The sequence below is a fragment of the Pinus tabuliformis genome, chromosome Q, assembly GCF_031772625.1.
Source record: "Pinus tabuliformis cultivar Carrire ecotype Pingquan chromosome Q, CPIR1, whole genome shotgun sequence".
Taxonomy (NCBI): domain Eukaryota; kingdom Viridiplantae; phylum Streptophyta; class Pinopsida; order Pinales; family Pinaceae; genus Pinus; species Pinus tabuliformis.
Genome location: NC_142296.1, coordinates 276,760,023 through 276,787,281, shown reverse-complemented (window position 1 = coordinate 276,787,281; position 27,259 = coordinate 276,760,023). Strand labels below are relative to the sequence as shown.

The following is a 27,259-nucleotide window of genomic DNA, read 5'->3' as shown; positions in this document are numbered from 1 at the left end:
CAGCCTGAAAGGAACACACGAGCAGAATGACATCACGGGTTGGAAGCGGAATAGTCCACAATCCAGGGTGATGGTTAAACCAACAACATGATTCCAACAAGATTCATACAATCATATATAAAGTAGTTCATACATGAGTGCATAAGTTAAATAACATACATTGTTAAAGCAACCAAAATAGTCCAACTACAATAACAACATATGCATGAAAACGTGTTGGCTTTGTTACATTATGTAAAAGTGAAAGTTCCATCCATACATACAATCATGACAACCACTAGCCCCAATAGTGGAACGTTACAGTTAACATTGCCTGCTCCTCCAAAGAGATGTACTCGCTCTGCACTGTGGAGAAGCCAAGGCTCCTCACAATACTCTCCAAGCCCTTCTCTAAGCAATGCTTAGCAAAAGCTTGGCTCCGAAAAGCCTGTTCTATGAGTTATGAGGTTCTATTTATAACAGAGGGTGGGTGACTCTTGACATTCCCTTTTGTGACTCTTGGACTACCCTCATGACTCTTCAACTTCATTAGGTAACTTTTTACAATACGTATCACTGTTTGCATTCCACTAATGACACTTGGAATTTCACTTTACATCATGTTTACAAAAATGATACATTTTCCACATATACCCATGTGGGACAAAAATAGGCTTGAGTCAGCTAGATAAGACAACACTAAGACTCAGACGACTGTAGAAATACCAACTCATCAACATCCTCTTTGTGATCCTCGGTGACGAACTGATGCCAAGCTTGGTAGTGCGCAATGGTGTTCGCGTACTCTTTGATGATGTCTTCCTGGAAATGAACTCTTGCCTCCATTGCTTCCGGGTATACTGATTTGGAACCTCTGTCCAACTCGTCTTGTAACATGTGCAGCTTAGTCCTGAGCAAGGTCGGACCGACGATGTACATATGCATGTTATCTGTGCTGACTTGCAAATCTGCGCTGGTGGCCATGAGCATCAACTGATCAAAGTACGCATCGAGCTCCAGTCGGACTTGGTTCTTCTCTTTGGCCTCGGTGAGTGTTTTGATTGACGGGGTGCCATACTTTCTCACCACGACATCCAAACTTCTAAACAACCATGCGTACAAAGCCTCAACATTGGTGATGGGCGGCGGGAGTTCCTCATAGTTCCGGATCAGATTCCAGATGCGTGCTTTGTCTAACTCTACCCGCAGCTTCATCATTTTGTGCAAGTGAAGCAAGGCTCCTTTGTACATCATTGTCCATGTCTGTACATGATCAACAGCGACATGTATATCTGAGTGTTCGCTCTATCTTGGTGCAGCGTTGTTAATGGACAACTACCTTGTGCACGATGATGAACCTGTAATATAGTCTTCGCGTGACTGTTTCAAGAGTCGATACTTCAACAAGTATGGCTTTCTTCATCTCTACTCTGGCGTATTTCGTCGATTGTTCGTCTCTCTGCCTGGGTGCTTGCAACTCCTTAGCCATGTACTCGTTTTCTGCTATCAAGAACTTCACACTCGAGCTCATGGCTTCGGCATAAGCCTTTGTAGCATCAGCCAAGGCAGTTGGATGTCTTCGTACATCTGACACAATCACCCATTCTTCAAAGTGCGCAGGTGATGCATGCTCATCCGGGGTGTGCGCTCTACGTGCTTGTACAACTTTGTGTTGTGACTCATCAAAGGCTATGTTGTACACATCTGTTCCCGAATTATCCTCAAGGAGAACAGTATCCCCTTGCTCACTTGGGACTTTCTCTGCTGTTGGAGCTAGTGAATCCTTTGTAGTGACTTCGGTTGCTTTTGGCATGAGGTCGGTGTCCTGATCCTGTTCCGACTGCTCCATCTCCGTGTCATCTGTTCTACTATCGATTCATCGTGCTAAGCAAGTTCCTGTTCCTGCGGCTATTCACCCTGTTCCTCATCTGCTATTGGTTTTGAGTCTTCAACCTGTATCGGCGTTGTCTGTGCCCCTCGCACTTCCTCCTGTTCCTTTTCCTATTCCTATTCTTGTTCTTGCTGCGCTTCCTTCTCTCTTTTGCGCAGCTCTTGTTCTGCTTTGAGTTTTTGCTCTACTCACTGCAACTTCCTCTCTGTCTCTTCCAGTCTTTGCTTATCTCTCCTTTTTTGCGCTCCTCTCCTATTGCCTCTTTGCTTCTATCTCCAAAGCTACTATTTCCACAAGTGGGTCTTCTTTAAACTTGTAGCTTTGCTTCGTTTCTGTGCTTTTGGCAATCTTCCTCGTGCCTTTGTCTTGCACAGGTTTGCTACTTGTTGCTGTTGTTGTTGCTGCTCCCTGTGGTGTTGTTGCCTTCAGTACTGCTAGCCACTCTACTGCGATGTTGACCGGTTCATTGAGCTTGGAGGAGTTATAGCAATATTTCCATGGGTCTTCCTTTGGCCAATGACATGCCCCGTGGATCTAAGAATAGTACACTCTTGCATAGTGGTCCTTGCATAAGCCATGTGGATCGTACGGATTGAAACTCTTAGTGCCGAACTTAAACTTCTTGAAGTCCTCAACCTCGGCATCCACTTCTTTCAAACTTTGGATCGCGTACAACCCAATTCGCAAAGGAAGCATAAGCCATGGTGCCTTCTTCTTCCTGTGCAATCCAGCTGATAACCTTGTCGAGATGTGGTATGCAACCTCCTACATGACCAGCTTGTCCGTGGCAAATTTCGGCAACACATGCGGAGCTGTCTCCGCACTATACATCCTGACAAAGGTGCCATCAGGTGAGGCGTACCGACCTGCAATGTTCAGCAACGCCTCCATTGCTGCTTGGGACATGCAAGGCGGATCATGTTTGAAGATCATCGTGTACAGAGGGGAGATGAAGTAGTCAGATAGTCTAGCCATGACTCCTCGGTAGTTGCATTCTAGGAGCAACTTGCAATATACATTCACAGCATTCTTTGAAGGTGTCCATGCCCAGCCCATGCCAGGAAACTATTGACGGGCATAGATTGCATCGAGCAAGTAGGCAAACATGAAGAATCTTGCTTGCTAATCCTTGGGCGGACTTCGGGCATTGGATACATGCACTTTTAGCTGGAGATCCAACATGTCGGACCAGTTGAAAGGTTTTCCTTCACTTGCCAGTTGATCCAACATAACAACCCAACTCTGCGGGAAGGTCTCCGTACTCCCTTGGCCATACAAGCGACATGCAATGATGAACAAGAATTGGTAAGCTTTCCTGAGTGTCTTTGTCTTGTTATATCTGGTTGGGTGTCATCCTGAACTTTGATAACTCCCTTACTCAACGCTTCAAGATGTCTCTTATATTCGTGTTGTTGTTGGGAGTTTAGAACAGTGCATCCATCCTATTCACCGATTGCGACAAATGATACATCTGCTGATAATCTTCTGCCCCGAAGGAAGCAAGCTCTACTCCACTGACACTGCTCAGGATCAGTGTGTGAGACAATCCAGTGGATTGCGTCTGTGCACGGGAAGGTGGGATACCTGCATGCAACTTTTTATAATCCTGACTTATGAATATTGACATAGACCTGTCGATCCTCTAGATTCTCCTCAAAGCTGCCTACGAATATAGTGTTGATGTCTTTCCATGTGATCTTGATGTCTTTCTCAATGAATAGGTGTGTGTCTGTGTACATGGGCAAGCTCATAGATCCTTGATCAACCACATCTCCAGTATTGCTTTCAACTTTGTCTTTTGATCCAACTCTCTTGGAGGCCATGATACCTGTACTGCTGAGAAGCTGCTCAAAAACCTGTGGTACCTAGAGACAAAGAAGACACTCACGGCAAGACAATGTTAGCTAAAAAAAAAACATAAAGCAACTCGAGAATCAATCGGGCAACAAATTGGTGATTGTTGGGCAAGATTGCGCAACATTGACACTGGGAGGCTTGGAGACTGTCAGTTGGAACTGCGCATTGGACAGTCTTAGCTGCCAGTGAGGCTCATTGTTGACTGGAACTGCGCAATGCACATTCTAGAGAGAGGTTGAGCGCTGACTGAAACTGCGCAATGCGCAGATTAGTTGGGCTGGGTTGCTGGCTAGAACTGCACATTATGGAGTTCCAGTGGGCAGGACTGGGGCACTGCCTCCCAGGATTACGCAGAGCACAGTTTGGAGCCAATGTGGGCAGCCTCTGCTTAATTCCTGGAGGCAAGGCAAGGCGTTGACTGCCGGAATGTGCAGAGTATGCAGGGAGAAGCAAGATTTGGGCAAAGGCAGCACAGATTTGCCCAAGGGAACCTTGAAAACGCGAAGGATTGAATGTGTGTGCAAAGCTGGTGTAGATCTGAGAGAATAGACATGCATGCAATTCAAGCAAGTGCAAAAATCAGTGGAACGACAAAACCATGAAGTTCATGAAGAGAGTCGCCACAACGACCGTTGTTAGTGCAGAAACAATGTTATGCATGCAACACTAAGGAAATGCAATGTGAAACTTGAAACAACACTTCTACAAGTTAAAATAAATTAAAACGCCAGCAGTCGTTCAATAAAACAAGGAAGACAACACTCATACAAGCCGAGAAATAAAAAGCGGCAAAGGCATGAAAAACAAAGCTTACCCGGAAAAGTTGTGCCCACTGTGTTGAAGGTTCCTAGATGCCTCGAGAATGCAAGAGTTCCAAGATCGAATGTGAAGAATGAGCTCTGAGGCATCATTTAAATAGATTTGGCAAATTTAGGGTTTATGATATGCATGCCACAAATCTAGGAAAAAATGACACTTTGCAGGGAGTTTCTAAAATCGACTTTGCATGTAACTCTCGCTGTTAAAATAGATCCCTAAAATCTTGGGATGTTTTTTCTCTTTTTGCTTTTTTGTTTTTTTGGGAAAAGTTGTCTGGCATGCAAGGAAGGATTACACAATTTTGGAGGGAACCAGGCAACCTACCGACACATGCAACAGAGAGTCACTGAGTGAAAACTTCTGCATTGTTTCTGGGTTGAGTGGCCCTGGCTGGCTGGCCAGCTCTGCGCAATTTTCCAGAGCAAGGTTGCTAGCCTTCTCTGCGCATTTCTGGAGACCATTGCGGGTTGGCCTGCTCTGCGCATTTCTGGAGTGCAGGGCAGCTGCTGGGTTGCTTTGCGCAATTCCTGAGGGGAAAACAGACTACCCTCTAGGATTGCGTAGTTTTGCTCGATAGCCCAATTACTAGATGTGAACCAAGTGCTGGGTCAACTTGTGGTTAGTCTATGGAACGAGTGAACACAAGTTGTTAAGCGACAGATAAAATCAAATAAACACAAGTACCTGATCAGTGCAGGATAGTTGTTATGATTTCGAGGAGGGAGGCTCCAAAACGAAGTGAAGGCAAAATTTTGGAGGGTGGTTGTAGCCTCAACAACAACTCTAAAACGCAAGAATTTCATTTCACAATCTCAACAATCATTAAATAGATTTCAGATTGTTATATCACACATACTAGACAATTTAACTACTACAAGGGTTTCGCTGCAAAACCCTAGATTTGCAAATACCATCATCCTAGAATCTCAAACAATGACTTCAATCTCCCAATCCAGAGCATGAAACAGAGAAAGAGAAACACCAAAATTTCGGTTTTTCTTTTCTCCTTAGACTTCCCCAAAGTCGCATTCACTCGACTTCTCGGCAACATAGTTCGCACCTTTTCCTAGCTACAAGAGAACTTTGCACTTCTTCCCAGCGACAAGAGAATTTCACACTTCTTCCCAGCTACAAGAGAATTCGAACTTGTGTGTAAGATTGATACTCCAAATGGATTCGATTAGCTTGCTTTGATAGGTTCCATGTGAGGTCGAATAGGGTTCTTACGCTGACTTGATCTTCTTCTAGGCCGACATGGTGTGGAGGTTACATAATTCATATTTGACTCAATACTAAACCTTTTTACATGATTCAAAAGCCCAAGAAGGGTCTCTTTAAAAATACAATGATTCTATTGACTCAGAATAAATCCTAGAAGTCTTCAATGGGGACTTTGACCTAAAACAAGGTGACTCAAGCATGAAACTCATGCTTTAATAAGTTGCAATAATAATAGTAATAATTATTTTCTTCATTCTTTTGACAAGTACATTACATGAATATATCCTAGAAGTCTTCAATGGGGACTTTGATCTAAAACAAGGTGACCCAAGCATGAAATTCATGCTTTAATAAGTCACAATAATAATAATAAAAATTATTTTCTTCATTCTTTTGACAAGTACATTACATGATGATTCAAGTACATTAATGAAGACCGAACATAGTTACATTTTCCAACACAGCGTTGTATGAACATCATTGTACTCAACAGTCCCTTTGACCTACTACTTTGTGGTCATTAGTTAAGACATAAATATAATTATGAATTATCTTATCTTATCTTAACTGAATTTCAAAAAGAAATCGATAAATAAAATCCTAAAAACAAAAATCTCTTAATTGACGTTACACAACTGAGGATATATATATATATATACACGTATTATCAAAAGTACAGGACATCACCGCGGGGCTGCCCAGAATCAGATGGATTCTGGAGGCACCTTGCTCCTGCGTTTCCCAATCATCTGAACATATCTGGGAATCTGGAGTCCACTCCATTGACGATATATGTACCATGCTTTTGTCAATAACTAAAAATTCGTATGCAGTAATTTCAATTTCAATATTTATTCTTTGATTGAAATATTAATGGTTTTTAACTAGAATTTAATAATGAGAATTTTGGTAAAATCTTAATTTTTTTGCTTTTCTAAATATATAAATTAATTCAACGCTCTGAAAATAGTATATAGAATATGAAAAAGGACTAATATGAAAGATTGTATTGAAGATGGTAGAATCCAACTCCACATATGTCGATTCCAGTAACAGGCAGGTTCTGTAAAGGAACTAAAAAACCAATCAATCAATCTGAAATAATCATGTAGCAAACTTATGTTTTAACGATGGTTAAAAAACCACGATCTACCCTTACGCCCTTGATTCAAAATTTGAATTCATCAAATGCGCCTCTGATATTTCAAAAGCTGTTCATTTTGGACGCGGCCTGAGCTGATTCCAAATGAAATTGAATAATGAATTTATTTTAAAATATTGTACTGAGATGTAAGCTTTCTGCATCCTGCAGGTAATAGTGTCTAGAATGCGCGTGGAAAAAAATGCAAAAGTTTACTTGTCCACTATTTACTCTCCATTATGGTCTTTTACATATTCATAGCATTTTATATTTCAGCTTAGTGTACTTGTCCAGTTAATCTCCATTACCGTCTGCGTATTTATAATATATTCCATTTTCAAAATAGTTTATATTTCATTTCACTGTTGTCATTGCCAGAGGCGAGGTTTTATAGGTATCGATTGATCTGGATATCTAATTTTTTACCATCTCTAATCTCTTACATAGTAAATATAATTTTTTTGTGTTTTTAGTTTTTCACTTCCCTTTTTCTTTCTATATATGTTTCAGGAAAAAACTTAATTAATCTCACTTTTTGGTTTTAATATAGCGATACATTCAAATCTCAATGGAGACAAGTATTTTTGATCTTAGATAGCTGAAGGTTTTTTCAAGCTTTTCTAACTAATATTTTGATAAATTTGCACTCTCAAAATTGTGAAGTGATCAAAGTAGTCATAATCAGGGTAAGAGGAGCACTTAAAAGAAGTGCTTACGCAATTTAATAGTTAAGTGTACTTCCATTTCCTAGTGTTAATTAATAGATTGTTTAGAGGATGCTTTGATAAATTTGCAGTCTCAAAATTGTGAAGTGATCAAAGTAGTCATAATCAGGGTAGAAGGAGCACTTAAAAGAAGTGCTTACGTAATTTAATCGTTAAGTGTACTTCCATTTCCTAGTGTTAATTAATAGATTGTTTAGAGGATGCTTTGCTAACTCCTCAATGCAAATTCAAGCCACCTTTCTTTGGTGCCTTTAATAGGGGATCTCATTAAAGAAAATAAACCTACTTGTAAAATTACAATTTCTTATGATTATGAGGGTAAGGCCATTCCCAAGTTCTGGAATGAGGTCTGGGAATTGTACCTATTTAGGTAGATGATCAGTTTTTTCTTGAGACAAATCACAAAGACTAAGGCTTTAGGGCCAAGATGGAGTTTGGGTAGAGTCAATTTTCATTGAGAAATGGAGAATCCATGAAACATCCTTGGCTTTTAGCTTTTCAAAATATGAAGGCAAGCCAACTTTAATAAAATATAATGATTTGGTCAATGTTGTATTAAGGGAAGTTAGACCTTGTTCATCTATATTAAGAGAGATTATTAAGCAATCCAATGACCATAAAGCTTATCAATTAAGGAAATTCTTGATGGTTTGCATCAAAATATCTTCTCTAAGGACCATTCTAATTGCATGAGATGAATTTAAAACATCTCTTGGTTCAACTTCATCAAATTACATAAAAATAAAAATAAAATAAAATAAAAAACATAAAATTAGTAACTATAATTATAATTAATAATTAAACCAGCATAGATCCTTCTTAATTCTGGATCTAGCAAGCACCGAGAGAGATCAAATCTCTTAAGATGCAATTTTTTTTAAGAAGGAAAAGAGATTTGATCCCTCTCGGCACTTGGTAGATTTGGAGTTAAGATGGAGGGATCAAATCTCTTAAGATGCAATTTTTTTTAGAATGAAAGGAAATTTGATCCCTCCCGGCACTTGGTAGATTTGGAGTTAAGATGGATCTAGGCTGGTTATAATTTGATGAGCACGAGGGGTATTGACATGTGTTTTGGTGTGGGTAAAGACAATTTATACAGTTAATATTATTTCTTATCTGAGGTATCTTTGGGAAAGATTCCATCTTATCCATGCAAGCAGTAGTACTTCGAAGATATTTTGGGAAAAGAATATCATTTAATTTACATTTTTTTGGACCATTACTCGAGTGATGTTGAGCTAGAAAAATGTGCCTCACTGGTGATTAGTTGAGTTTGCTTTATGCATGCATTACGTATTCTAGTGCAGTGCTATTCAGGGCAAGAGGAGAGTGCTCCAAATGGGGATTAATAAGAGTTACTTTATCCATTCATCATGCATTTCTTTAGTGGATCTCTAGGGCTCATCACTTGAGCTCTATCCTGGGTAGTTTCCTTTTGTTTCTTCCATCCATCTTCTCCAAGGCTACTAAGTGCACCCTGGTCCCTATCCATCGGGTTTGCATGCAGCAGTTGTAGAGGCAGTTCAAAGGGACTTGCTCCTATTTTTCCTCTATCCCAAGCTAACTAGGGTGCATTACTCAGGATGAGAAGGTATATTTAATGCAGTTCAAAGCTAGGAGAAGGAGTCGATCAATTCCCTGCTTGTGTATCTTCCCCCTTCCATCTCTATTCTCCGTCTCTTCTTGTTTGCACTTGTGATTCTGAGTTTAGAACAGCTTACTATGCAGATTTTTATTGTGATTGATTGCTGCTACACAGAGGAATCCTCTAATAGCAGTTAAATCTGATCTTGGAGAATATTGCATTCACCTTTTTCAAGGTTTTCGGACGGATTTGTCTTGATTGTAATTGATTGACATTATTGTGGCATCTTATTTCCAGTTGCTGATGAAAACTTGTAATTTTGATGTTGGTTAATGTGTATGTATGTTCGGAAATCTAGTCTATGATTACTTCCCTTTGTTTTCGAGTTAGTTGCAAGTGTATTTCTAGACCAGCAGGATTTAGACAGTGTCATACACCTTGCTGGTTTTCTCTTTTCTGACTCCATTTCTGTTAGGAAATGCACCTGTTCTCATCGTACCAATTTAAGTTTTAAAGCTCTACTCTCTCATTGTTGTTTTTATAGTTGAAATCTGCCCTGTGTAAGGCATTAATGATGCAGATCTGTATGTTTTCTCACTGTTTTTTGAGGTTTTATATATAGTTTCAGCCTTTAGAGGGATAGAATCAGCGAGAACAACTTCAGATCTGCATTATTTTGACTGCAAAATTGTCTTTTCCTGATCTGAATCCATAAAGGATACACTTCTGGAGTTGGTACAAACTGACCCAAAGTGAGCATTAGAGTAAATTTGGATCTAAAATGGGCCTCTTAAGGAAAATATTAAAATAGTAAAAGCATATGCCACATCACACTACGGACATTGCACATCTTATTAAGTTAGATGTGTTATTTAGTGAAGGTTAATCTATATTGTCTCATTATTTATAGTTTCCAAGTAAGTTAAGTTACTATAGAGTTAAGAGATCAAAGTGAAACATAATAAAAAATTTAGATTAATTTGCATACAATAAATGTAGTGCAAAAACATTTAGATTTTATATTATATTATATTTATCATAATTCATAGTTGATTAAATATAATATTACCTTTTTTAATAAACTTAATAATAGATTTAAAGCTCAAAAAAACAAAATTATAGTTAAATAATATAATTAGAGTAATGCTAAATCTTTAGAAAATAATACTAATATATACTTATAAATATTTTATAAAATACATAAATCATTTATATAATTAATATAACTGATTAATTATTAGATATTAATATTATATATCACATATAGTATAATGGTAACTTGCTAATGGTTAATTATTGCATTTGATCTTAAGACTTTTGTGATCTATAATAATCTTTGAAGAAGCTTGCAGATAAATCACATAAGAATTGTTTTAGGGTCAATGTTTCGAACCTACCAGCCCAGTGTGGGAGTAGATCTCACGTAAAAAAGTAAATGTACACATAAATGTAATATTTCACATGTAACATTTAACATTTAACATTTTTAATCTAATGTCGGTCCTATTTAAAAATCAATCTAATTATTATTATGTATAAACACAATACAAATTTAAAATACGAAGAGGTTTACGAACACTCAAAAAAAAGGTATGGTAAATAAATAAAACCTCTTTTTATATTTACTCCATAAACCTCTTTATATTTACAAAAACTCAAAAAATAGGTTTTATTTAGGTGAAGCCTATGGGCCAAATACCATTGGACAAATTATTATTAATACCATGGGCCAAGTACCATTTTTATAAAAGAGATATGGTAAATAAATAAATATAAAGAGGTATAAAGAGGTATGGTAAATAAAAAAAATATATCGGATAGGATTAGAAATCAACATCTAATTATAAACCGAGCCTATGGACCAAATACCATGGACCAAACTATTATTAATATCATGCAAAAAAAACATTATTAATCCTAATATTAATATTAAAATATTGATATTATTATTATTATTATTAAATCTAATATTCATATTAATATATTATAATATTAAATTTAATAACTTTGGATTAATACAATATTAAATTTGTTATATTATAATATATATTAATATATCATGATATATATTTTAACTCTAGATATATGTGGGAGGGAAGAACAAAGACAAAGTGATAGAGGTGGAGAGATAAGGGGGAGATGGAGACAAACTAAAGGAAAGGGGAGAGGATGAATGAAGAGAGAGAGAGAGGGAGAGGAGTGAGAGAGGTAAAAAGAGAAAAGGAGAGAGGGAGGGAGATAGTGAGAGGATTGGAGGGCATAGAGAGAGAGGGAGAGAGGGAGGGCTAGAGAGATGGAGTTGGAGCGGGAGAGAGGGATGGAAGAAGAAAGACATAGAGAGTAAGAAGTGGAGAGAGAGGGAGTGACAAGGGAGAGATGGAGAGAGAAGGAGAAAGGGAGGGATATAGTAACGCAATTGGAGAGAGAGAGATGATTAGATATAAAAGAGAGGCGGTGGGGAAGATAGAGGGAGGCAGGATAGAAAGGGAGAGAGAGGAAGAGAGTGATATGGGAAGACAGAGAGAGAGAGAGAGAGAGAGAAGATTGGATAGAAAAGAGAGAGGGGGGGAGAGTGATAGGGGAAGATAGAGGATTGGAGGGGAAAGAGAGAGAGAGTGATGGGGGAAGAGAGAGGAGGAGAGAGGGAGGGATAGGGAGATGGAGTTGGAGGGGGAGAGAGGGAGGGAAGAAGAAAGACACGGAGAGTGAGAAGTAGAGAGAGAGAGGGAGTGACAAGAGAGAGATTGAGAGAGTGTGTATGTTTGGGGGTGAGATAATGAGACATAGAAGGAGAGATGGAGAGAAGAGGGGAGAGAGACATATAGTAATAGAGTTGAAGGGTGGAGAGAGAGAGAGGATGTGAGAGGTAAGGAAATATAGATGAAGATGGTGGGGGAGAGAGAGGGAGAGAGGATAGCAGGAGGGAAGAGAGATAAAAGTGAGGGAGAGGGAGAGAAGGTGAACAAAGAGAGAGAGATAGAGGGAGAGGAGGAGGGAGCGATAGATAGATTTGAGAAATAGAGTGTATGTTTTGGGGGTGATATAGAGAGACAGAGGGAGATAGAGATATAGATGGAAGGTGAAGAGAGGGAAGAAGAGAGAGATGGAGACAGGGAGGGAGGGACAGAGAGATTGATAGATATGGAGTGAGAGAGCATATGAGTTTTGGAGGGTGAGATAGAGAGACAAAGAAGGAGAGATGGAGGGGGAAGAGGGGGAAGAAGATTTCTTGCACTATATGCATTAATTTTAGTGTAGATGGTGATTTCTAATCCTATTTGATTTCTTGCACTAGATGCATTGATTTTAGTGTAGATATTGATTTCTAATGATATTTGATTACTTGCACTAGATGCATTGATTTCAATGTAGATGATTTCTAATCCTATTTGATTGTTTGCACTAAATGCATTGATTTCAGTGTAGATGGTGATTTCTAATCCTATTTGATTGCTTGCACTAGATGCATTAATTTCAATGTAGATGTTGATTTCTAATTATATTTGATTGCTTGCACTAGATGCATTGATTTCAATGTAGATGATTTCTAATCCTATTTGATTGCTTGCACTAAATGCATTGATTTCAGTGTAGATGGTGATTGAAGCGAACAAAGTTCCTTCTATAGATTAATTACTCCAAAAGACTTGGAATATCAAATTATCCATTAAGGATATAAATATTATATTAAATATGTGAATAAGAATAAGAATGATTATTTACAAATGAGAACGAGAAGCTTGCTTATATACCAAGCAAGTGTCTCTTCATGAAGAGTCATGTCCTATTAGACATGCCTCTTCAACCTAATTACTAGCTTAACTAACTATTATTTATGATTATTATCTTTTACATTATATTTATATTATTTATATATTTTATTCGTTACATTGCCTCCTTCCTCAAAAAGCTTTGTCCTCAAAGCTTGTCGATGAAAAAGGCTTGATCTCTTTTTCGGCTTCGAAAGTCTCTCTCTCTTGGAACAGTCATCTTCATCGATACAAGCTGATATGATCTTCTTAGTGACAAACAAAATTGTCGCACTGAGAAGGGATCAGACCATCCTAGATTAATCTTCTGTATAGCATTCTGATCACTAAAACTTTGTAACGACTTGTCCTCGTAGCACTGGGTTGAGGTTACATTACTCTTTTTTGGAACATTAGTTTGTTGATTCATTTCTGATTGGTTCAAATATGTAGCATAGTTGATTTGTCTGTTCTCGTGATTTGGATGCCAATATGGAACCTTTTTTGTTTGAATTTTCCTTACTGGGCATGTGCCAATTTTTATATTTTCTTCTGGCGAAGATGTTGTTGAGTTGGTTATGAAACGTTCACTGGGGATGTTCATTGTTTGAACTGCAACATCCAAGTGCGTGTTTTCTTCAACTTGCTCATCTTCTTCCTGAGTTGTGACATTCACTAAATCGATATTTGTTGTTTTGTCATCTACTTGAATTCCTACATTTGATGCTTCCTTCTTGATAAGTTGTTGGACCTGGCTTTCTAATGACTTCTTATCCTTCTTAAGTTTCTTAATTTGTGTCAGCAATTTTTCGCTATGGTTTTTAAATCGAGAAACTTCTTCATTTTTGTCAACATTGATTTTGTCAATTTCTTTTTGCATATTTTGTAATACCTTTTTACCTTCTTGAGACATTACTTTTGAAATATCTAAGATATCTTCTGGTGTTACTGAATTTGGTTTTAGTGTAAAATCTTGGAGCGTTATTTTCTTCTTCTTGTAAGAAAATGTTAAAAACTTTTTCTTAGTATTTAGAATAAATGAACCTAAAGTTTCCATCCAAGGTAAACCCAAAATAATGTCCCCTTGATTGTTCCATAGGGTCTGAACTGAGAATTGTGATACAAATGTATAATCTTCAATGTTTAACGGTAAATTGGCTATGTCATATATTTTATTGCGAAAAAGGTCTAATTCTAATTTTTCAGTTATATTTGACTCTGGAATAACTAGTTGGTTTGCGATTTTAGGTGTTATATAATTTGCATCTTCTACCGGAGAAATAGAAATAATAACATCTTTTCCTGCGAGAGTTCCTTTAATGTTAAATAACGCTTTACCATCTCTGGGTGCGGTTTCTGGGAATCTTATGGCCTTCATTTTTGTATTAGACTCTATTTTTGCTTCTTGAATATTAAATTTTTTTTTTTAAATTACTTTTTTTTTTAATAATTTTTTTTTAAGAATTTATTTATTTATTTTTTTCTATTATTTTTTTATTATTATGATATATTCTCTCTCCTTTTTTTTTCCCTCTCTTTTTATATAATTTCTTCTTCTTTTTTTTGGTATATATTCTTTTAATCTATAAAATATATTTCCACTTTTCTCTTATAAAAATCTAATATATATATATATATATATATTTCAAATATTCTCTTCTTCTTCTTCTTCTTTTTTTTCACTCTATTAATAAAATTTTATATAACAATAATTTTTTTTTAATATATATAATTATAAATTATATATATTATATAATTATAAATTATATATATTATATAATTTTAATTTATATATATTATAAAATTATAATTATATAAAACTATATATACTTTTTTGAGACCCACTTTTCCTTTTATATGTAACTATATAAGGCTTATATAGTATTTTTTATAATTATAATAATATTTTTTTTTTCGAAAATTTGGATGAGTCGTGACTAATTTGGATGAGACGTGACTCTTGGTACATTCACAATCTTTAGATTTGAACGATTTAAATTATTTAGATCACACCTTTTTTCTCCAATGTTATCAAAATATCTTTTACTTTTAAAATACCATGGGCGATTACCATGGGTTGTTTTTAAAACCTCATGTAAAAAGTAATAATAATATTTATGTTTCACGTGAGAGCTTTTGTATCCTTGTTTTTTCTATAACTTCTAAAATACCATGGGCTATTACCATGGGTTGTTTTTAAAACCTCCGTTAAAATGTTCTCCACGTAAAAAGTAAAACGTATTCCTTTTGTTTTTTGTTTTTGTTTTTTTTTTCCTTTTAACTTTTTAAAATACCATGGGTTGTTTTTAAAACTATGGGCTTCTCCACGTAAAAAGTTTTAAATATACTTGAAAAGGTTCCCGCTTATCTTTATTATGCACTTTTATCAATAAAGTAAAACCCTTTTATATATATATATAAAGTAAAACCCTTTTATATTTTTTTTTGTTCGGAATATATTATTTCCTTTCCTCTTTTCTTCTTTATTCTTTTTTATTTTTATTTTTATTTTTCTAAATAGTAGCAAATGGCCAAAGACCTAAAAAATGGAGAATCTCCCAATGTGTGGCGAAACGCTTCAATTATGACAGCAACAAGGTTGATAGCCAAAGGTTATGACAGCAACAAGGTTGATGATAGGTTGATAGCCAAAGGCTTGGTGATCAGCCAAACGTGGCTCTGATACCAAATGAAGCGAACAAAGTTCCTTCTATAGATTAATTACTCCAAAAGACTTGGAATATCAAATTATCCATTAAGGATATAAATATTATATTAAATATGTGAATAAGAATAAGAATGATTATTTACAAATGAGAACGAGAGGCTTGCTTATATACCAAGCAAGTGTCTCTTCATGAAGAGTCATGTCCTATTAGACATGCCTCTTCAACCTAATTACTAGCTTAACTAACTATTATTTATGATTATTATCTTTTACATTATATTTATATTATTTATATATTTTATTCGTTACAGTGATTTCTAATCCTATTTGATTGCTTGCACTAGATGCATTAATTTCAATGTAGATGTTGGTTTGTAATCCTATTTTCTTACTTCACTAGATGCATTGATTTGAGTGTAGATGTTGATTTCTAATCCTGTTTGATTATTTGCATTAGATGCATTGATTTCAGTGTAGATATTGTTTTCTAGTATTATTTTATTGCTTGCATTAGATGCATTGATTTCAGTGTAGATGTTGATTTCTGATTTGATGTAATTGGATGTATAATGGTACATTAATTTTAAAGTGATTGGATTAACAATGTGCATTGATTTCAGCGTAAGCACAGAAAATTATTGACAATGTGCATTGATTTTTGTGTTATAGTAATTCAATCTATTAATGTTGGAGAACAACAGCTCGAGCTAAAGATTCAAACGGTTAATGATTTCAATTGTCCTTTTCATATAATCGATATGAAAAGATGACAAAACTAACAAGGATGACAATATGAATAGTACAAGAAAATAGTTTGAGATTGATCACAATGAAGACTATTTGTAATTGACTACATTCTTATTATTCACATTTTTTATCATTCAACACTATTACATTGTCACTTTGCATTCAAAATTTGTATTTCATCATTTTTCATCATTAAAGTTATTAACGATATTTATCATCCCAACAAACTGAGGTAACTAAGCAAATTTAGAATTAAAATGACTAGATAAATCTCGGACATATTGAGCGCATTTAAAATGATCAAATTAATATTAGATGTATTTACATATTATTGATAAAATTAATCATATGTTCGATAGATTTTCCTTGGCCACACCCAACTGAGACCAGCGTAGATCCATCTTAACTCCAGATCTATCAAGTGTCGAGAGGGATCAAATCTCTCGAGGTGCAAATCTTTCCTCAATTCACTCAAAAAAGAGGTTTGCACCTCGAGAGATTTGATCCCTCTTGTTGTTTGATAGATCCGGACTTAAGATGGATCTAAGCTGGTTATATAATATAATGGCTTATATTGCATAATATCTAACAATTAATGAGTTATATTGTATATTACGTAATATAGTGAATTATATATTATGACTCATTAGTTGTAATTCGCAACTCGTTGTAACTAGAGATATAAAATAACGAGCTTTATATATATATATATATATTTCTCTGGAAGAAAAAAATTAATTATATTCCATGAGAAATATACATATTCTAACCCCATAGGGGCACCTCCTCTCTGCACTACAAAAGCTTGGTACAATTAGACAACCTGCTTGTTGTATAAAAGAATTGAAAGTCCTACTTTCAATGACTATCATTGTACAGAGACAGATATTACCGTTCGAACTTTGATATAGGAAATCTGCCTAGTCAAACTGTTAAAATTGGCAACTAGGGCCAAACTCCATGTGGGTCATCTTATTAATGGAAGCTGATATTTTTCTTGGATCCTTCTCATCGAGAGGTGTAGGATTGATTTAAAGATCATCCGATTCTGATAAGTATTCATGGAGATATGAATTTATTTGTGTTATGGAACAATTCGTCAAGGTCGGCCAGCAACCAAATAAACCCCACTTGTGCTCAACATTTTAGTATAAATAGAGGTGGCCTTCAAGTCATTTTCAACACACTTAGGATCTCTTCCTCTCTACTTGTCTTTGGGTTTTAGTAAGAGGAGAGATCCTAAGGGATAATGTTGCCCTAATCTAGAGGGCAGAAGTCGAGAACTGCTGGAATTGTTGAGAATTGCCAGAACTGCCGGAACTGTCGAGAACTGCCAGAATTGCCGGGAATAGCCGGAATTGTTGAAACTACCAGGAATAGCAGGAATTGCTGGGAAAAGCCGGAATTGCCGAAACTGCTGGGAATAGCTGGAATTGTTGGAACTGCCGAGAATAGTTGGGACTGTCGGGAAAAGCCGAAACTGCCGGGAATAGCCGGAATTGCCGGAATAGCCGGGAATAGCCGGAATTGCCGGAATATCCGGGAATAGCCAGAATTGCCGAAACTGCCTGGAATAGCTGGAATTGTCGGAACTGCCGGGAATAGCCAGAATTGCCGAAACTGTCGGGAATAGTCGGGACTACTGGGAAAAGCCGAAACTGTCGGGAATTGCCGAAACTGCTGGAATAGCCGGAATTGCCGGAATAGCCAGAATTGTCGGGAATAGCCAGAATTGCCGAAACTACTGGAACTGCCAGGAATAGCTGGAATTGTCGAAATTGCTGGGAATAGCCGGAATTGCCGAAACTGTCGGAACTGTTGGGAACTGCCAAAATTGCCACGAATAGTCGAAATTGCCGAAACTATCGGAAATGCCGGGAATAGCTATTGGGAACTGCCGGAACTGCCGGGAACAGCTAGAGCATCTGTCTCCGAAGGAGAGCAGCATGCAAGGAACAACTAATTAACATTGGGACAGTTGTATGGTACTTAGCAGCAAATACACCAAGCATGCAATGTTATAGCTAGCATGCAAGGGACAGCTAGCATGCAACAACAAGCAAGCAAGGGACAAGAAGCAAGCAAGATGCAGCCAACACATAGGTCAGTATGGCAACATGGTGCAGCAATGGCACATAATGCAGTACAGTGATGGGTACAATCATGATTAATGAAGCATAATGAGATGCAACATAGTGATGATGGGTGCAGCATGGTGCAGCACGATGAGGTGCAGCATGATGACGAAATGCAGCACAACGATAGGTAAAGGAGTCACCTTGGAGAATCAGTTGAAGCCGCATGTCTTCAACTGATCTCATGTATCATCTTCTTAGAAATGATCTATGCTCGTATCTAGACAAGTCAAAGTGTTGACTTCTCTTGTAAACATACTATCTCTCTCTCTCTGCTAAACTATTGAAGAACATATAAGAAGAATTGATCAAGGGTTTCCCCACATTGGGATTTGTCCTTGGCTAGCACCACATCTTGTGTCCTCTTGTCTTGGCTTGCCTTTTGCGATTTATGTTTATGTTCTATCTGCAGTTTACTTTAATGCTGATGTGATTGCTAATCTGGAAAAGATATTGAGCTAACTGTGAAAATTGAAATAAATTGCTCTAAGCATAGAACATACCTAAAATTTAACACAAACATATGCCTCCCACCTCCCGCCCCAAAAAAAATTCCTCATCATTTATAGTCCAAAGGGTATTATAAAAGAAAAGGTATGTCCTGAATCAAATGTCCATCAAGAAATTCTTGAGAGCTAAAAGACCCATCCAATAGAATCAAAGTGTCCTTGAAAAGCTCATCAGCCAGCCTTTTTGTTGAGTTTCCTGTAGATGGGAAAAAGGAGGTCCACTTAAAACCTGGAAGGTGGTCTCGTATCTAACTCGGTAAAGACTGAAGATGAACATTCTGAATTTTTAACTTGTCTTTTGCCCTTTCAATAATAGCTTCAGAGTCCCCAAGAACTTGCAACTTTGTTAAACCGTGATGTTTAGCATGGTGCAAAAGAGTCCATAAAGCTGCAATTTCAGCTTTCCTATTTGAGCCAATTTCAGGAGCATAACGAAGATGAAAAAAATGAAAGGGATTTAAATGAAGGACAACTCCAACTCCACCGTGAGGAGGATGCCCTTGATTGGCCTTGTCAAAAAACACCCAGGGGATTTCATAGTCTAGAGAGGGCAAAATTGGATTGTGAGTTTTAGCCGTCTTCACCTCACATTTGTAATCTAGTCAATTTCTCAATTATATCAAATACCACTTCCATTTGAATTATCTTATCCTGAAAGAGACAAATATTTCATGCTCACAAAATAAAATACAAGGAAAGGCTAGGAAAAGATCCATAGCTACCCACCGAAACATGAAAGATCCAGCTTTTGACACATTCCTCAATGTATAACTGTCTTCTTCACGTTATCAAGGATTCTTATGCCTTAGATGTTAGGAGTCCTTCCTTTGTAGTTTTTGTCAGACTTAGCCCAGTGAGCTAACTTGAGTGGGTGAGTGCTTTGAGTTTTATACAGGAGATCTTGGGCTCGACCCCCTGTGCTGGTTGCCTCTGTTTACACTATGTGCCATGCATGAAATGCAAGGTATGCCTGGGGTTTCCTGCACTTTATATATATATTTGTTTGCTAGGTTATGTCAGTCCTGAGATGATTGGCACACTTAACCTGTGGCTTGAGTAGCCACAACCCAGGGGCATCTAAGACGTCAAAATTAACCGGGGATTACACCTGGTCTGGGCCACACCAGCCCTTAACATGACTGGATTTTTGCCCACAGAGGTTTGAACTAGTGACCTTTACACCAGAGTGCCTTAACAGAGCATCCTATCACCGTCTATATATATATATATATATATATATATATATATATATATATATATACACGCTATCAAACCTTATTTTAAGTTTTAACAGAGTATTATGTTGCCCTATAAAATAGTCGCCATTGAGGATTGCTCCCCAGAGCCCTATTGGTATGGGACACTCCAGGGGACATTTTCCAGCAAGCTCTTCAGGATGATTCTATTGGCCTTACTTCTGAGGTTAAGGAGGATCAGCTCTTCTTTCTCCCATACCTTTGGCTTCACATACATTTTCTATTTTTTTATTGCCTTGGAGTTGGGTGTTAATTCTTAACCTGTGCTTCTCGAACACCTTTGTTCATTCAACCGGGGTTTCTGTTAAACACCTCTTTTCTTTTGTACATTTTGTAGGGAGGAGTTGGCCGTATTGGTACTCTTGTTCCTGCTATTACTTGCTGATGTATTCTAGTCTCGTTGACCTATTTGTTTATTGACAACTATCAATATAATCTCATTTCATTTCATTTTTCATGTTAAAAATTGTGACAATACTTACCTGATTTCTCAGAAGTTTGAATTCATTTTTAAAACCAGTGTTTACTGTTAATGGGTTTTCTAGTAAAGCAAATATCGTATCGTTGTCTGTGCATGTTTTCATAGGCAAGTCAATTTTGCGAAAGCTGTAGGTTAGATATATTACAGTGTTGTCCTTCAAAGGAAGTTTTTGTTTCCTTTTATGGGTTGTTGTAATCGATTTGTGGGTTTTGGTTCTTGCCATTATGATGAAAATTAGTTTTTCGCACTCAGGCAAGGAATATATGTAAAGTTGCACCAGTCCATTCTGTATGATGACTGACAGATTGCTTTCTGCAGATATATGTGGTTGACTCGTTGGATAGAGAGAGAATTAGAAAGGCAACGGCAGAATTTCAGGTTTCTACACTGTACTTATGTTACATGTGCAACAATGAAAATGAAGGCAATTCTCCCAGTTAAATTGGATTTCTTGTTTACGGACTTGGAAATTGTGTTTTGCTACTTATCCCTTTTACAACTTATGATTGTCATGGACTGTGTCCCTGACAGGCCATTGTTAACGACCCTTTGATGAGAAATAGTATCATTTTGGTTTTTGCAAACAAACAGGATATGGTTAGTATCTTCATTTGATGATTGTTGTTATACGCTTTATTCAATTGAAATATTGTTAGATTGCCATTGTGAAGTTCATCATGATCAATGGCTGAAATTCTAATCATAATAAGCAGAAGGGAGCCATGACTCCCGCTGAGGTCTGCGAAGCACTTGGTCTTTTCAGCTTGCGCAATAGACGGTGGCATATCCAAGGTACTTGTGCTACAAAGGGAGAAGGTTTATATGAAGGACTGGATTGGCTGGCATCTACTCTGAAGGAATTGCAAGCCGCTGGAACACCTACTTCAGTGGGTTATTCAGCCATTCAATAAACAAGGTTATGCCTAGACATTATACTTTGTCAGATTTTTATTTGCAGGCTAGAGCATAGGGAGGAGTTTGTTTTCCCAATTCTTGCATTGACATGGTACCTTTTTACTTTTCAGGAAGGTAATCTGTAAGTGTTCTGCAGGAAAAGAACTGATTCAACTTCATCATGTATTCATATCCTGGATCTTTTCTTGTTTGCACTACACTATCATTTTCTGTGATAACAGACATAATTTATCTTGCGTATGCTATGATAACGAAAGATCCTTGAGCATGATGTATTATTTGTTTCTAGAGTGCTGAATCAACTTGCGGACAGGAAAGAAGCCGGATCTATCGTAGGTTTTATTTCAAATGTCTAATGCATCTAATATGTTCGGCTAACAATTGTTGTCGTGGGTGCTGATGTATTTTTGTCGGTGTTATTTCAAGTTATTGGCTATAATTTTTTAGTCTTTCTGACGTCAATCCTCACTTGATAAACTTCCGCGCTGCTTCAAAACTATCTTTTATTTTACTTTGACATTTGTTATACAAGTCCAGGCTCCATACTGCACGCAATTGATAACATACTACCACATTTCTGTTCTGGTCAGGAAGGAAAAGTCTCCCTTTTTTATCACAATATGAAGAGTTTTTGTTGTTTGTTCTCTTCTTTGTTGATGCTCTCATCCCATGTCTCAATATGTATATTTTTGCTAACATAATGTTTTAGGTTATATCTGTTTTTTTAGATAGCGTGCATCTATTTTACATATGTCCTTCCATTTGTTGTAGTCTGTTATCATTTATTCAAAAATGCTGCTTACAGCTGTCCTGTGGCAGCCATGGTATTAGGGACATTTCTGTGTCATCAAAATCCCCAAAGACTCACACATGGCCTCATTCACACACTTGGGGGTTTTGAACTTTGGTTCTCAACATCAATACAAGTCTAGTTACCATGCTACCCCACCAGACGGGGTTAGACCACACACCCATAGGATTAAGGTGTATTTTTTTGTCTAACTTGTGTGATGTGAATGGGGGTTTACATGCTTATATTATTTTATTTAGTTTATATCCTAACTTTTGTGGATCAACTCTTATATCTTAGGGACATGGTGATCGCTTTTGCCCCTCCTTAATCTTTTATGTAACTTGTATGATGTGAATGGGGTTTACATGCTCATATTATTTTATTTAGTTTATCTAGTAACTTTTGGATCCACTCTTATATCTTATGGACATGGTGATTGCTTTTGCTTGGAGGGGCCAATTTCTACATGGAAGTGTAGAATAAAGTTCCTTTTTATTTTTTCCTTGCATACAATTACTTTCCCCAACTGTCTAAGACACCATGCAAATGCAAATGGTATGTTATTATCTCTTCCTCGCTACAAATCACATAAAGTCCATTTGTGGATTGTATGTTATACATCTTGGCTTTATAGATTCCGTTGGACAGATTAATGTCTTTTAATTTATTTATTTAATATATATATATATATATATATATATATATATATATAATTGGTTAATTAAATATAGATACAAATAAAAAATATTTTCTTTATATATAAAAAAGATAAATATAATATGTATATATAATTTGAATGTTTATTTACAAAGAGATATATCATATTTACATATAAATAAAAATATTTATATATATAAAAAAAAGATAACATATATATGGTATTTGTTGCCTCAAAATTTAGTAGGTTTTGTGAGAGGCCTTGCAAGACAAGAGTCGGACTAAGGGACAACACTATGACGTGGAGGCCCATTATCAACCACAACTACCACCTCTTGTTTTTCAATAGAATTTCACCACAAGAGAGGTTTCCCTATGTAGGTGACTTAATAGATATTGAAAGTCTAAGGCTTGGAAGTGACAAGAACAGGGTCAATTATAGCACTCAGCTTAAGGACAAGGCTCAAATCAACAAAGACAAGGCAAAGTGTGCCTCCAAGAGGCCTATCTAAGACACTTATGAAATGCAGTTTAATAAATAGGCAAGGACAAAGGCATACCAAGGTGCAAAATGCCAAGAAAAGGCTCATTAGAGATAAATATGATCAACTATTAGAGCAACAAGCCTTTAAGAAGCCCTAAGTTGAAGCCTATGGTAAGGTTAGGGTTTACAATAGGGAAAAATTACCTAGGGCTTATGACATCAGCGCTAAAATGGAAGAATTTACTATGGAAAAGGATTGATATTGATGCAATATGCTTAAACCACGTGAGTAAAAACTCCCAAAGCCAACGCACTCCTAGTTGAATTTGGCCCTAGCCCTAGCCTAATAGCTTGCCTTGAAAGGTCGAAAATATGAGAAATAGAGAGAGAATAAGCTTTTAAAGAATTTTCTATGGTGTGATCACCTATGTGGGTGACCAATGCTTGATCCTTGGGTGATGCAGTCTAAAGGAGACCTACTAATGGAAAAATCAAACCCTAGTATGGAGTAAGGGCAAGAAAAACCATGGCTATCACTTTATGAGGGGATAAAGTCATTGAAGAGAGCTTAACATGAAGATTATCTCAAGGGATTGTCACACACTTTGCATACAATACTTGCCAAGATTTCATAAAAAAATAATCAATAAGACTAGCACATAGAAACCCTAATAATAACCATTCCATGCAATAACCATAAAAACGTGATCAACATATAGAATACTTACAAGAAATGCATGAACCAACCCTTTATGATCCCAAAATGATGTCTCCACAAGAGCAAGTCTCTAAAAGCAAAATCTCCACAATAGATCACATTTCCACAAGTAAACAAGACATTTTCAGCTAGGTTGAAATCCTCTAAGGAGGCCTAATTCTCCACAAGTGATGATGAGAAATGAAATAAGGTGACCTTTATTGTATGAGGTTTACCTCAATAAATTATAACAAAACAAGTTTGACATGAAATCAACCTTGGGTTACAAGCCAACCCATTTGTGAGTCATAGCCTCAAAAATGTTGACATCGTGCCCTTTTAGGGCTCCAAATGTCATGCCAAGGTGTGATGGAGATTGAAGAAGTGTCTAAGCGACATGATCATCCAAAATTTGAGGATTATCCCTCAAATCCACTTCAATCATCCTCCCGGGTCCTAAATCTAGTTGTGGTGTCACCATGTCATCTCTATGGGTCTCCAACTATCAAAGCAAGGCCTCCTTTCTCCATTGTTAGGGTTCCTTCAGGTGCAACAATCCTCCTTAGTCTCTCATGGAAGATAATCCTCATCTGGGCTCTAAATCAAATCCTGCCCATCTAGATCGGTCGAAGTCAATCTGGGGGCAGGTTAGGTCCAGTGGTGCAATCGTAAAAAATCCTTTGTGTTGGGTCAAAGTAGACCAACGTCTTGGGTCTTGAAGGTGCTCTGGGACATGTAACATCTCTCAAGTTATCATGAAGCCCCACCCTCTCAACGTTGCATCTGCCAAGCCATCTATCTCTCTTAAAACAGTTGGGTACCTATCGAGTGGGTGCCCTCAAGGCCTAGCCTATTGTGGACCACTTCACAAAACTAACATGAACTCAAGTGAAAGCAACCATCCATCAAAGACTATGATCATATGAGCAACTAAGTGGACCAAACTTGGCTGTTAAGGGCATCTTAATACTTCAAACAAGGATCACCTTTCGATATCTAACTAGACCAAGTCTTGTAAAGGTGTTCCTACCTTGATAAAGGTGGCTATTGGTCAACCCTATTAGGTGCTTTCAACCCTCAATGGGAAGTGGCATTTCCAAGGTCAACCCCTCAATCAATATGTATTAGTGTAACTAGATGGCAATGGAGGGGAAAAGGCTTCATGGCCAAGTGTCATGTCAAGGGGATTAGTTGATGGAGAGTCCACATCCTGAGTGTATGAATGTAAGGAGAGAGTAATCGTGGAGGCATGAGTTACCCTATTCAACTTTGCTTTTTCCACCCCTCTGATGTATCTTTTACTTCTTATTGATAATGCTTTATATTATGTTGCATAACTCAATGGTTAGAGCTTGCTCTTTATGATGTAGCATTTTATAATATCCCTTAAGATGAGAGATTTCATTGCTCATCAAGGTTGGGACATGCAAGGATTCTTTTTTATGTGAATGAGCATCATGTGCTCAAGAACTGGGTGGTGGCTAATGGGGAGGATAGGGTTGATGCTAGGTTTTTTCCCAACACACTAACTTATGTTTCGACCATCTTTTACATTTATGATTTTCTTCTTTCTCTTTTGTTGTGGCCATGATATGCTTTTTCATTATTTTAGTTGCATCGACCTCCAATGCATTGTTTTTTGCCCTACTTAAGAACAGTGGACATGAAGGTGCCAAATCCCAATAAACCAATGATAAGTTAGACCCAAAGAATGAAGGTGGTATATGGGGTTGGCAATGTGGCATGGAAAGTGTCAAGTATGTTGTAGGGGATAATAAACATGTTATCTCAATCTGGGTTTTCCAAGTAGTGCCCCTTCTATAATCCTAAGGCCTAATGGAGGTCCCACTGAACTAGAGCTAAAGATTAAACCACCTAATAAGGTGAGAGAACATACTTACAATCAAGATCGATCAATCTTCTAGATCACCCCTTTGTCCATACTAAATGCCCAAAAGAAACAAGTATAAGTAGTTGATTGCAAAATGATCAAAGCACCTTTTGAATAGCATCCCACCTTCATCCAAGTGGAAATGTCAGACAAAGTCATATCAAGGTGCATAAGGCCAAGAAAAGGCTTGTTAGAGATAAATATGATCAACTATTGGAGAAGCAAGCCTTCAAGAAACCCTAAGTTGAATCCTAGGGTTAGATTAGAGTTTACCCTAGGGAAAAACTACCTAGGGTTTGTGACGTCAATCCTAAAATTGAAAATTTTACCATGGAAAGGGGTGGATATCGATGCAACAAGGCTTAAACCACATGATCAACCCTCCCCAAAGGCCAACGCACTCCTAGTTGAGTTCAGTCCTAGTCCTAGCCTAACAGCTTGCCTTAAAGGGCAAAAATATGAGAAATAGAGAGAAGATACGCTTTTGAAGAATTTTCTATGGTTTGATCACATATCTGGATGGCTAGTGCTTGATCCTTGGGTGATGGAGCCTAAGGGAGACCTACTAATGGAAAAATCAAACCCTAGTATGAAGTAAGGGAAAGAAAAATTGTGGCTATCACCTTTTGAAGGGATAAAGTCATTGAAGAGAGCTTAACATGAAGATTCATTCAAGGGATTGTCACACACTTTTTAGGATAATGCATACAATACTTTCCCAATATTTCATAGAAAAATATTGAATAAGAATAGCACATAGAAACCCTAACAACAACCATTCCATGCAATAACCATAAAAAATAATATAATCAACATATAGAATATTTACAAGAAATACATGAACCCATCCTCTATATCCCAAAATGATGTCTCCATATTAAGAGAAATTCTTCAAAAGCAAAATCTCCACAATATATCACATCTCCACAATTATACAAGACACTTTCAGCTAGGCTGAAATCTTCTAAGGAGGTTGGATTCTCCACAATTGATTATGAGAATCAAAAATGAGGTGACCACCTCAATTTATATGAGTCTTCCGCTATAAATTCTAAC

General features: G+C 37.0%; 1 protein-coding gene across 1 annotated transcript in view; it reads left to right on the top strand.

The window, feature by feature from the left end:
* The window catches only part of LOC149219297 (ADP-ribosylation factor 1-like), a 245,672-nt gene extending 223,342 nt beyond the window's left edge, over positions 1-22,330 (top strand). The window contains exons 4-7 of the mRNA XM_089384312.1: positions 21,085-21,144; positions 21,298-21,363; positions 21,480-21,682; positions 21,792-22,330. Of these exons, the coding sequence (XP_089240438.1) occupies positions 21,085-21,144; positions 21,298-21,363; positions 21,480-21,677 (324 nt within the window). The 3' untranslated portion in view covers positions 21,678-21,682; positions 21,792-22,330. The remainder of the gene's footprint in view (positions 1-21,084; positions 21,145-21,297; positions 21,364-21,479; positions 21,683-21,791) is intronic.
* The last annotated feature ends 4,929 nt before the right edge of the window (positions 22,331-27,259 follow it).